The sequence below is a fragment of the Cyrtonyx montezumae genome, unplaced genomic scaffold (assembly GCF_038088225.1).
Source record: "Cyrtonyx montezumae isolate F1298 unplaced genomic scaffold, pur_monq_1.0 scaffold_8, whole genome shotgun sequence".
NCBI lineage: Eukaryota > Metazoa > Chordata > Aves > Galliformes > Odontophoridae > Cyrtonyx > Cyrtonyx montezumae.
Genome location: NW_027072089.1, coordinates 91,695,739 through 91,708,561, shown reverse-complemented (window position 1 = coordinate 91,708,561; position 12,823 = coordinate 91,695,739). Strand labels below are relative to the sequence as shown.

Genomic DNA, 12,823 nt, shown 5'->3' with positions numbered 1-12,823 from the left:
TGAACATAGTCTTTTGGGATACCCATATGGGACCTGATCAGGGTATCCGTGGTGCTGGCTTTTTAGTTTTAACTGGGAAGGCCTCAACTTCTTCCACTATGCAAACATTGCAACTGGTTCTTATGCGCTAAATTTCCCCCAAGTCTGCCACCAACTGGGTGGCCTGTTGGATGATGGCCTCTGAAGCCACCAACGGATTTACTATGGAAACTTACGTACTATATAGGTGGGAGGGGGCCTGTTGCAATATTAGGTCTCGCATGCCTGCTGTAAATCTTTCTGTATCAGGGCTTTCAAACGTTTCTGAATACGTAGCCTCCCTCATACCTAATTCCTGGATATATGTTTGGAGGTCCTCCATAATGGACCACAAACTAGTATTGAGAGGTATGTCAGTCTTATTAGGCCACATTAGGCAGCATGCTGCCATCAACCAGTCTATAATAGAACTGTTTTCATTGGTATATTGGATGGCTGTATATAATCTTTGCATCAAGGCTGGGTTTATAGTTATGGATGCTAATTTCGACATCTCCATCCCACTGACTAGTACACTTTCGGCTCCTGCATCCTGCATGATGGTATGCTTTCTCTTGGTTTTTGATGGAATTGCTATAATAGGTCCATCAACTCATTAGCTGTTTATGGACGACCTTTCACATGTAGGCAAGTTTCAGTAGAGGGCCATTGGTCAGGAGGCACCCCCGCTGGTCTATCTTGTGTCTTCTTTGTTTTTTGAGTTATAATTGGTCAGATCTCAAATGGATTCATCAGAGATGGAGTCTCAAGATGCGCCTTAGAAATCTTATTTACTGAAACATCCAGGTCTGCTACCTCTGGGTCCTGGATGTCCTCCACTGATATGCTACATATTTGCCTTGTTGGGACATTTAGGCCAGGTTTTTTGGTCACTAATGTGCCTAATTGTTGTTCTAACTTCTCAATATAATCTCTTAATAGTTGATTTTTGGTTTCTATGTTTGTATTTGTTGTTTCTTATTTATGTAAGGCCATTACTAGAGGTCAGTCTACTGCCAAAGCATCTAGCCACCGCTCCTTTATAATAAGTGTATCTCTGTCTAGACCCTGAAAATAGTTTGTCAAATAGGCTGGGGAGGGAGAGGCACTCCCTGGAACCCGCAGGGGTCCCCATTTCTCAAAAATTGTTGAGAACCTATAATAGGGTGTCCCCATAAGCCCTGGAATTTCACCAGGGATTGCTTGGTCTAAGGGAGTAACATTTTCCCCCCTGCCCAATTTGAACATATTCCAAATGAAAGACATGTTTGATATATATATAATTATTATCTTTAAGCCTGCCTGGCTCACCAAATGTAGGGTAAATAACCCCCAAGAATGGTACTCAATGAAAATAGTACAGAAGATGGTATATTTTAGTAGGCCTATATAGATAGCTAGACAGCTAGCAAAAGAGAGGGGCTCACCTTTATTATGATAGAGGCTTGCCATGGACTCCATGCAGGAGGAATCTCCAAGAAGAGATCCTTTCTCAGTGGCAGTCAGCCCTTAAATGAGGTCTAAAAGGGGTGAAGTGATTTAAGAATCACTAACAAAATAAAAACAAAAATTTAATATAGTATAGGTCTGAATTTCACTTTTTCTTTTCAAACTCTTCATTTCATTTGACAATGTCAATTTGCAGATTTTATTAACTCCTTTTTAATGAGAATCTGACTTTCTCAGTCAGAGAAGGAGATTTTACATAATTTATCTAAATGAAGGTTGAATTTAAAATATATTGTTCTGCTGGAGACTAAATTGAATGCTTTTTAATTAACTGGGAAACTGATGACAAAGCCCTATTCACTATCAACCGTGTTTATGCATTCAGCAAGTGTCACTGGATCGCAGACCAATAGGAATCTTCAAAATATCAAGCACCTAATCATTCCAAGTCTTTCTGATATATAACTGGAAAAATTCAATTTTAAGGATCAGTTTCTTGATTCATTACATAATGTTCTGCGACTCCTTAAACAGGATTCAGAAAATAGGCAGTTATTCAATAGCTTACTATGAAGCCATGAGTTCATCAACATTTAGTAATAAACTGTAGCTGTGCAAAAACAAAAACAACAAAAAACACCAAAAACATACTATTACATGTATGAATTTTTTGAGCTCCTGAAGGAAGGGAATCTTTGTTACACTTACCACCACATTGATCTACTGTGCAGTGTACAAAACAGACACTCATCTGAAATATCTATTGTTGTACCTATATGCAAAGTGGTGTGGGGTAAATAACTCCCAAGGATGGTACTACACAAAAAAATAGTATAGATGATGGTATATTTTGAGTAGTTCTATATAAATAGCATACAAGTAATCCAAAAGGGAAGATGACTCACCTTCAGGATATCAAGGCTTGCAGAAGACTCCATGTAGAAGGGATCTCCAAGAAGAGACCCTTCCCTGGTGGTGGTCAGCCCTTAAATAGGGTTTGGGAGAGGTGGAGCCAGGCTCCACCCCTTCCAATCACACAGGTATATCACCTTCACCTGTGCCCCATTGCTGACTCAATACTCACCTCAGGTGACCAATCAGTGGTTCAGGTCATGATTCAGCAGTTCCCATACAAGTGGCAACTTAAATTTTTGGCTTTTCAATTTTTTCATAACTATATTTTGCAGTAGAATTCCTTGAAGTCTGTTGTTTCTTATTTTGTTTTTATTTCCAGTATTGCAATGTATAATAGGATTCTGTATGGATTTGTTTGTATGGCAAAAATTACCTTTGTTCACTGCTTCAAGATACTTGTTTTATTGAAAATTACTTACGGAGAGGTGTTTCTCTGAAAATGCTGAATATAACTAAACAGTAATCTTTGATATCTATCACTTAAAAAAAAATGGCTTGTGCATAAGATAAGACAAAAAAATCTATTATGTTAATTGGTAGATATCATTTACTTTTAAGGAAAACACTATGAAATCTTTTACCAAGAGGTACAGAGCTACAAAGTAAACACTGAATATTTACTTCAGTCATTTCCAAATTTTATATGAGAGCTGTTGTGTACTTTTTTGATTTCTAAAGTTTCAATAACAAGAGCTAGGTTTTACTGTGGGAGATAACTATAGTTATGAGGGAAACTGGATGCTCATTTTCCACCAGGTAATGCATAAAAAATAAAGGAAGATTTTTGTGTTCTTGGAAATTCGAGGAATTGAAGGGTTCTATGTCTGTTGTAGGAAACAGGATATATTAGGGTTTCTGTTTACAAAAAAAAAAAAGTGACTGGCATGTGTAATCTAACTGTTAGAGAATAGCTATCTTCTACAACAGAACAACCCTCTGGACACTTGTATTAACATTTTACTAACTGAGTAGTGGATCGGTGATACCGAATGGAACACTTTCTTACATAGCAGCTGCTCTTCAGTGAATTCACTATATCTACTTTGGAGAAAGATGATATGAGGTTCCAGTGCTACAGTTTTGGTGTTCTGAACACTATAAAACTTTTTAAACCATTTGGGTCAGTGTCAAAGAAAACATTTTAACCAAATTTAAGTACTAACTAGACACTCAGGAGACTTCACTACCTAAAGGATTCCTTCCTAACAAAATATTTAAGGTATGTGAGGTAGAGGTAATAAAATAATTTTCTTCTTCCTTCCCTTAGGCATTTCCTGGAAATACGAACTCTGATAGTGTGGTGCGACATGATTTACAACACCCAGTTATTGCTCGCTATTTACGTATAGTTCCTTTAGATTGGAATGGAGAGGGCCAAATTGGGCTAAGAATTGAGGTCTACGGCTGCTCCTACTGTAAGTTTTTCCATTAGATCCTTTATTCTTTACTTTTTATTTTTTTTTAAATTCTAAATAGAAACTGTCTTTGGATTTCAGGTTAAATTTTAATCTCAAGTACTTCTTTCTGGTAAAATGTATTAAGACATTCCAGAATTACTAATTGCAATGGCTGGGGTTTAATCAAATATGTATTTTGTCTTTTATTTGGAGTTGCTAGTGAGCTCTTCTATGGGACATACAACACAGGAATTAGTAACACTGCTTTGAACTCACTGCCTCTAATCTTCATGATTCTTCTCGCAGAAGACTTGAATAGATCAGTTGAGGAAAAGATAGTATTCAGATACATTTCATGTTGGGTCCTGAAGGTAATAGCTGGGTAACAGGACATAATTCATTGCCTGCTGATAAAGATAAAAATAAAACAAATAAAAATTCAGTTGAAGAAGGTCATCTTGTCTAAATATGTGATGCGTTTTTCAGATATTTTTCCTTTAGCATTTGGGTATAACTCCAGAATTTATTTTAAGATCCAGGTGAGCAATAGTGTAAATGGTTAAGAACACAACAGATCATGTTTTAATAAAAGCAAGGGTAGTTTCTAAATACCATTCCTTGAATTTGATCCTGTCAGTACTTAAAAAAGTCTACATGCATGCAAATAGTAAGTGCCTCATGTCCTATTTCTATGCAAATTAAGTACAGTACACTTGTAGGTGTTTTAGAGGAAGAAGATATTTGAGATTAATCTTTCAAAAAACTGAGTGTTAGAATAAAAAGCACATATCTTGAAATCTCTTCCATTGACATCAAGTAATTTAATGCGTATTGAAACCCTTAGACATCCTAACTAGCAATCATGTTAATTAACTAACAAAAAATATCTTGTGATTTCAGTTGTTTTGATTTGGGTAGGTAGTCCAAAGGTTATGATCTTTCATTAAACACCATTGAGAATCACATTCTGGTATTATTTTTCCTATTTATGTGTAATGAATTAAAGCTTCTTTTTAAAATTTATATTAAACTTAATTAATATTTGAACAGTTACAGAAACTTAACTGAAAAATCATATCAGACTTGCTGTGGTGTTGATAGGGTTGTACTGAGGGAATTAATGGGTGTTGGATACATTTGTAAAAAAATGCATTGTATTTGTTATCTGAGGAACCATGAGCTGATATTACTTACTGAAGTTGATTCTTGCTCAAGAAGGTAGTGATCATATCAAGTTTTAGGGAGCACTATGTATAAGGCTCTTAATTAACTTACATTTGCCATCACTCTACTAAAATATTTTATATGCTGTTTTATGTGTAGCCAACACTATAGCATGGTTGATTTCACAGCATGCCATGAAACATTAAAAATTAATGTTTACATTTGTCTACTTCAAATATAAATACAAATATATGAAGCCAGAAACCAACTTTTTTGAAAAATACAATACTTAAACAAACAAACAAAAAATTAAATTTTGGAGTAAAACAATAAAACATGATTTTTGGCCAGATACTTACAAGTAAAAGGTTTTGTTTTTGTTTTTTTTTTTTGTTTTGTTTTGCTTTTAATTAAATAGATAGAAAGCATACTGTAAGTACATGACAAGATGAATTTAGAGTCTGAAAGGACTATAAGGAAAAGCATAGTTGGCTGACAAAATTATTTCAGTCATTAGATGAAAAGTTGCTTGCTTGAAAGACTACATATTTCAGGAGAAAAATAAAAGGCATCTATCAAGGAAACAATGAATCAACTGAAAAAAATACTGACAAAATATGTTACAGTCAACTAGTGAAAGTAGTGAAATCTGACCTTTGGTCTTCCTCTGAGAGAAGTGTTTAACTGTTTGCATTTTTCATTATAAGTTACTTTGGTATTTTGTTAATGACATTAATAATGGCATTTTACATTTATACGTCTATAGGGACTTGTGGTTTTTTGTGTTTTTTTTTTTTCCCCAAAAAACCTCTCCTAAAATACCGTAGATTTTAAATGCAGGAATCAGTTAAGCTGTCCCTGAATCAGTACACTGGTATCAGTAGATAGCAGCAGTGCCGTTGAGAAGAAAATACTAAAACTTCACTGTGTTAAGAGACAAAACCCTTGATGTCACTATAAGAACAATAGAATAATGTGTGAGTTCCAAAACTGTCTTCAAATCATCATTTGGAGCCTGTTGTGTAAAGCTGCATTTTCCCATACAGATATGTACTTTGGCAGAAGCAAAGTTTTTAGTGAAGAAATTGGCCTTAAAGATAACTACCAACTTTTGAAGCCCAATTTAAATATAGGCTTCTAGTCAAATTTTTGAAACATTACCTAAACCAAAAGGCTGATCAATACATGATAATCATGCATTTTTCTTCAAGTTTGTAGATTTACATTTGTATGGGAACTGTTGAATCACAGCCTGAACCACTGATTGATCACCTGAGGTGAGCACTGAGTCAGCCACAGGAGCACAGGTGAAGGTAATGTACCTGTGTGATTGGAAGGGGTGGAATCTGGCTCCACCTCTCCCAAACCCCATTTAAGGGCTGACCACCACTGGGGAAGGGTCTCTTGTTGGAGATCCCTCCCCTGTGGAGTTATCAGTGAGCCCTGACCATCTGCAAAAGGTGAGCCTCTATTTAAGGGTTGTCTATTTATCATCCAGATAAGCTAAGCAATATATACCATCCACCTTATTATTTTCTGTGAATACTGTTCTTTTGGGTTATTCACCCTACGTACATTAAATATAGTCTTTTATTTGGAGAATATTTGAGAACATATTTTCAGATGCAGAACATCACAGAATCACATTAATTGTAGGGGCTGGAAGGAACCTCCAGAGATCATCTAGTCTAAGCCCCCTGCCCAAGCAGCTCCCTATACCAGGTTGCACAGGTAGGTATCCAGGTGGGTCTTGAGTATCTCCAAGAGGAGACTCTGCAACCTCCCTGGGCAGCCTGTTCCAGCACTCTTGTCACCCTTACTGTGAAGACATTCCCACACACATTTGTGAGTAACTTCCTATGCATCAGTTTGTAACCATTTCCCCTCATCCTATCACCACGCACTACTGAGAAGAGTCTAGCCTCATCCCTTTGCCTTCTGCACCTTAGATATTTAAAGATGTGGATCAGATCCCCTCTGAGTCTTCTTTTTTCAAGGCTGAACAGACCCAGGTCTCTCAGCTTTTCCTCATAAGGGAGGTGTTCCATGCCCTTTTTCATTTCTGTAGCCCCCTGCTGAAGTCTTTCAAGGAGAACCCTATCTTTTTTGTACCAGGGAGCCCAGAACTGGACACAGTACTTCTAGATGAGGCCTCTGCAGGGCAGAGTAGAAGAGGTCATTTTCTCATAGTACAAGGTTCAACTGGAAAGTCATAAGCTTACTGTCTAAGAGAAATCTTTCACTGCACTATTATGCAATGTATTGTAGTGTTCTACAACCTGGTTATCAGTCTCAGAGTATTAAGACCACTCATTAAAACACATAACATGTGGTCATTAATTGCTATTTTGATTGGTTCCTATTTTGCTTGAATATGCTGATAAAGCACACTTTTTTTTGTGCATTAGAAATAGAAATGACTCTTCCTTACTCAGGAACTTAAAGTAAAATAAATAAATAAATAAAAGTGCAACTTTAAAATTAGAACAGAGCTGGCATCTATTCCATTGAGAAGTTTATAAAACTACAAAATATTTCCCTTCAGGGTGCTCTTATTTATTTGCTTGCCTTCTTGCTTTAAGTTTCAGATCTGTCTATCTTTGAAACTTAAGATGAGCTCTGTGCAGTTGCCTTTGAACAGAAGATCTCTTGTAAGCCACCAGAAAAAAAAAAAAAGAATTAAAGGCCCCCTCTACAATAAGACTGAGAATGTACTTTACATTTCTCTCTGTGAGTAAGTGCTGATGTCAAATTTAGAAATGATTTTAATTCTCTATAGGGTGAAAAACACAGTGTTTATAAAATAATAACAATAATAATGATGAATAATTGGTAAAAAATTTAACTTATTTCCTACCTTAATGCAAGTGTTGAATGAAAAGAACAAGCATGGGAGAAGAATCAAACAAAGTATATAACAAAAAAAATCAAACCACTGTAGTCAGTGGGAGTTTTAGCTTTCATTTCAAAATCATGCAATCATAGAATGGCTTAGGTTGGAAGGGATCTTAAATATAATGCAGTTCCAATGCTCTGACATAGGCACAGTTGCCAACTACTAGATCAGGTTGCTCAGGGCCCCATCCAGTCTGGTCTTGAATGCCTCTTGGGATGGAGCATTCGCATCTTCTCTGGGCAACCAGTGCCTCACCACACTGAATAAAAATTTTCTCCTAACATCTAACATATATCTCCTTTCTTTTAACTTAAAGTAATTCCTGCTTGTGCTGTAACCATCAGACCATGTAAAAAGTTGTTTTTCTGCCTGTTCATAAGCTCCCCTCAAGTACTGGAAGGCCACACTGAAGTCTCCCCTGCAAAACAACCCCCTTCTCCAGTAAAAACAAGCCCAACTTTGTCAACCTTTCCTCACAGGAGAGGTGCTCCGATCATCTTCATGGCTGTCCACCGAACCCATTGCAACATCTCCACATCTTTATTGTCTTCAGGGCCTCAGACCTTGGCACAGTATTTCATGTGGGACTTTACAAGGACAGAAATGAGGGGGAGAATTGTCTTCTGTTGGTCCTCTTGGATGCACTTTTTTGAGGCAATTCAGCATACTGTTGGCCTTCCAGATTGCAAGTGCATACTGCTGTTTCATATCCAGCTCTTCATCCACCAGGACTCTCAATTTCTACTTGACAGGGCTGCTCTCAATGAATACTTCTCCCAGTCTGTACAGATATATCTGATATTGCTCCAATCCAAGTGGCAACATCTTGCATTTTGGCTTGTTGAATCTCATTTGGTTTTACATAGGTCCACTTTTCAAGCTGGACCAGATCTTTGGCTGGCATCACTTCATTCTGTTGCATCAATGGCTTCACTCAGCTTGATGTCCTGAAAAGTTGCTGAGAGTGCACTCGATGCCCTTGATGAAGCTGTGCTGGGGTTCTTGAATCAACCCGTGTCCTTTCTTCCATATGCCTTAGAGTAGGTTCATGGAAGTTCCACTCTAGGATCTTCCCAGGCACAGGTGTAAGGCTCGCTGGTCTCACTAGTCTCCCAGATCTTCCTTTCTCCGTTAAAACTGGAGTGATGTTTCCTTTTTCCAGTTGCCAGGAACTTTGTCTGACAACCATGAATATTCAAAAATAATTTAATATGGCTTGGCAGCTACATCAGTCAGTTACTTCAGGACTCTGGGATGCATGTTGTTTAGCTCCATAGGCTTGTACACATTTAGTCTCATAAGGCAGTCTCAGACTTGCTCTTCTCTCACAGTAGGAGCGATTTTGCTCCCACATTCCCTATGCAGAGTTTTATGTACATATGAGCTATTTAATACACTCACAAGAGGAGAAAGGCTCCTTATATTTGCAGTGACATAATTTATCAAAAAGCAAGTCATAGGAAATAAAGTAATGTAACAGAAAGCAAAGTATCCACTGAGCTTATTAATTCACACTGATAGAAGACTTTTTTTCAAGTACATTTAGAGACAGAGACTGAAGAGGCGTGTCTTTCATCATATCCACATTTATGAATCTTTGAGACAACCGGCAAAGTAATGGCATCTACAGGCTATGACATCTACAATATATTGTATTTGACCACTGATTTTTGAAGTTTGTAATAAGCTCCTGCAGAATCAATCATTGCCATATGAATAGTTCCTTCAATCCTTCAAATATTATTCCTTCAAATACTGTAGCAGATTAATGCTTACAAAAAATGCCAGTGGCATTAATATTGCATGGTCTATGATTGCAGTTTTTAGGATAACGTTATATGAACTTCTGGTTGCTCAATATTATGGTATGAGTGGAATAGAGTCACTATAATTTTGCTCATGGACTTTTTTGATGTGTGCTGTAGATTTTAAGAATCCAAAAGGCACATCTGAATCATTTTGACATGGTTTTAAATTTGATAGCAAATTTTTTTTTGCAAATTGCAAATTTTGCAAGTTTGCAAATTCTAAAAGCTTAACTTTAAAAGTATAGAATGTACCTGAGAAAAAAAAAATCGAAAAAACTGGGAGAGAGGAATAACCAAGATATGAGATCTTAGGTTAGTAAAACTGCAGGGGAATCACATGCACTTTCTCTGGGCTTGTCGAGGAGATAAAGGGCACCCCATAGCGGTTTGTGTCAGGTCCAGAGCTCCACCCCTCTTCCGCTCCCTGACAAAGCTTTAACCCTGTAACTCCTAACATGATGTTCTGATGTGGAATACCTGGAGCAAAAAAACCCACAAAACCATGACATCATGGTAAAAGTCAGTTTAAACACCAGTATTGTTAAACAGTTTATTTAATCTTTTTAGAAGAAATACGGAGAGATTATGGAGAAGATGTGAAGTCTTCTCTGGAGATATTCAAAACCCACCTGGACATTTTCCTGTCAAACCCACTCTAGAGAACCTGCTTTAGAAGGGCAGCTGGACAAGATGATCTCCAGAGGTCCCTTCCAAGTCCTAGAATTCTGTGATTATTTCAGTGATTCCCAGTGACAAAGCTGTTCATTAAAAGATGAAGTTTTTCAGTAAGATTAGACAGACTAAGAATTATTGGTTTTACATACTATATGAGCACATATGCTTGAAAGTTACTGCTATTACAGAGCAATCTATTCTAGCATTCAAAGTGGTACTGATACTACTGTAGATAGCAGCTTTGGTGTTGGAAGAAAGCAGTCCAAAGGACTCAGAAACTTAACAGAAGTACCCACACTGAAGAAAAAAAAAATGAGTGGCAGTTCTTAGTTTTTTCTTTTCTTTTTTCTTTCTTTGTTGTTGTTTTCTTACACTTTAAAAATAAATTTTGGAACAATAGGTTAGTAGCACTGTGAAGCTATCATATAAAATTTTGAATATTAGTAAATGATTAGAAAATTGAGGAAATAAAACAAAAGCAAGGTTCTTTTGGAAAAAAAATAAGAATTTAAGACAGTAGGTACTGTGAGTGTCAGACTTCATAATGTCATAATTTTCAGTGTCACAATATATGTTGTTCTTTAAAAAGGTTTTAGCCCATTAGTGAATGGAGAAGTACTCAATTGTTGTAAGATAATGTTAACAGAAGAACTCTTACAGATGTCTGTACTCTGTCTTTTTCTACTTTTTGCAGTGAACAAGTTTATCTACCTCTTTGAAGTAGGATTACTTCTCTGTCCTAAAAGTAGTTTGATATCTGTCAAGCTTTGCAAAATAAACATTTGGTTAAGTTTCCAACTGTATGAAAGTGCAGACTGAGCAGAGCTTCAGTAGGAACAGCAGTAATTTTTAATATCTTTAATTATTTGGTACTGGTATTGCCCTTTCTTTGCACAGCCTGAATTTTTATCTTTGCAAAATTCTGCTACCCTCACTGTTGTGAGGGAAACTGTTACATGACTTACCTATTTGTTTTATTCTGAGGAATGGCAATTCGGTAAACACAAGAAAATATTCAAACATTGTAACCACCCCACACACGACCCACAGATAAATTTCTCTGACAGCCTTGTTACAAAACAAAGGAAGAGTACTCATAAAGAAGGGAATGTAGAAGTTCTTTACAAGAGAATTTGGTGCTGTGAAAGTTGCTAACATGGAGTTGGTTGAATTGATTTCAAGAAGCAAACATACTCTTTAGTAGTTTTATGGAAATAACTATTGATTTATCATCTGAAAATATCTTCCATAATTTGAAGACAGAGAAAGCATTTTGCCAAAACATTTACAATTTCTTTCTGGCTATGCTTAATAAGATTAATAGAAGAAAATTTCTCTGATCTAAAAGTAAAGCTAACACATGCTGTTTGCAGCTTCCAGGTTTGAAAAAAAAAAAAGCAAAATCTAACTCATCTTGGAGTCCTTTATTTTCTTGGAGATATATTCTTAGTATATATTTTTATATTATGAAGCTTCCATAAGTTTCAAACTGATAAAACTGTGGTTTCCTTCTGTAGCTTAATATGATTTTTCTATGAGAAAAAGATGTAATCTGTATTTCCCCAACTTCTAAGTGAGCATATTTGTGTCAGTCAAGACCTTTTCTATCAGAAACTTTTGCTACTTGTTTCTGAATCTGCACTTAACAACTTTCTTGCTTCAGTCTTCACTGGTGACTGGTCTTTAGACTGCCCTTGCTAACTGTTGGGAAGATAGGGTCTGGTGGACCAATGTAACTCCTGCATTATATCACTTGTATATCCATAAGTCTATGAGTCCCAGAGAGAACCAGAGATCCCAGGGACTTGGCTGATGCAGTTGCTAAGCAACTCTGATACTTAAAAAGTCATAGCAGTGAGTCAGAGTCCCTGGTGAATGGTAAAAAAGGTAACGTCACAGCCATTTTTAAGAAGGGTAGAAAGGGTGACCCAGGAAACTACCAAGGAAAAGTCCTCCCTGTCCAAATTAATGGCTTCCTATGATGACATAACTACAGCACTGGGGAGGGGAAGAGCCGTTGATTGCTGCGGATATTGGTCTGAGTCGATTGCTCTCGGGCAGGGAAGCACAACAGGACTGATATGAGTGATCAGGCTTCAGTTTATTACCTGGACAGCCTTATTCTTATAGTGTTTAAGACAAGGGCATATAGAAAATATCACACAACCATTGGTAGAGAGCCTTGAGAAAAACAACTTTAAAACAACTCCCAGCAATTAACAGCAGTGAGAACCACATTCTGGAGGAGGCAACTTTTGATATCATCCTAATCCTAAGAAACCAGGCAGCGCTGGCAGGGGGTCCCCTGTTTCAAAAGTGCACTTTTCCTCTCCCACTTGCCACAGACCATCTCCTGCCTTTACTTTTCTCAAGGTTCAAACAGTGTAGTTTCCTTTGAGCACCATATCATTGTGGCCAGTGCATAACACAGAGCCCAAAGGGAACACCTGCTAGCTAAACAGAATAGACTATCAGGGACAGCTTACTCTAAAAAATACCTA

General features: G+C 37.0%; 1 protein-coding gene across 1 annotated transcript in view; it reads left to right on the top strand.

Annotated features, from left to right (window-relative positions):
* The window catches only part of CNTNAP2 (contactin associated protein 2), a 677,682-nt gene that overhangs the window by 307,831 nt on the left and 357,028 nt on the right, over window positions 1–12,823 (top strand). Inside the window, exon 4 of the mRNA XM_065752999.1 lies at window positions 3,650–3,797. Within this exon, the coding sequence (XP_065609071.1) occupies window positions 3,650–3,797 (148 nt within the window). The remainder of the gene's footprint in view (window positions 1–3,649; window positions 3,798–12,823) is intronic.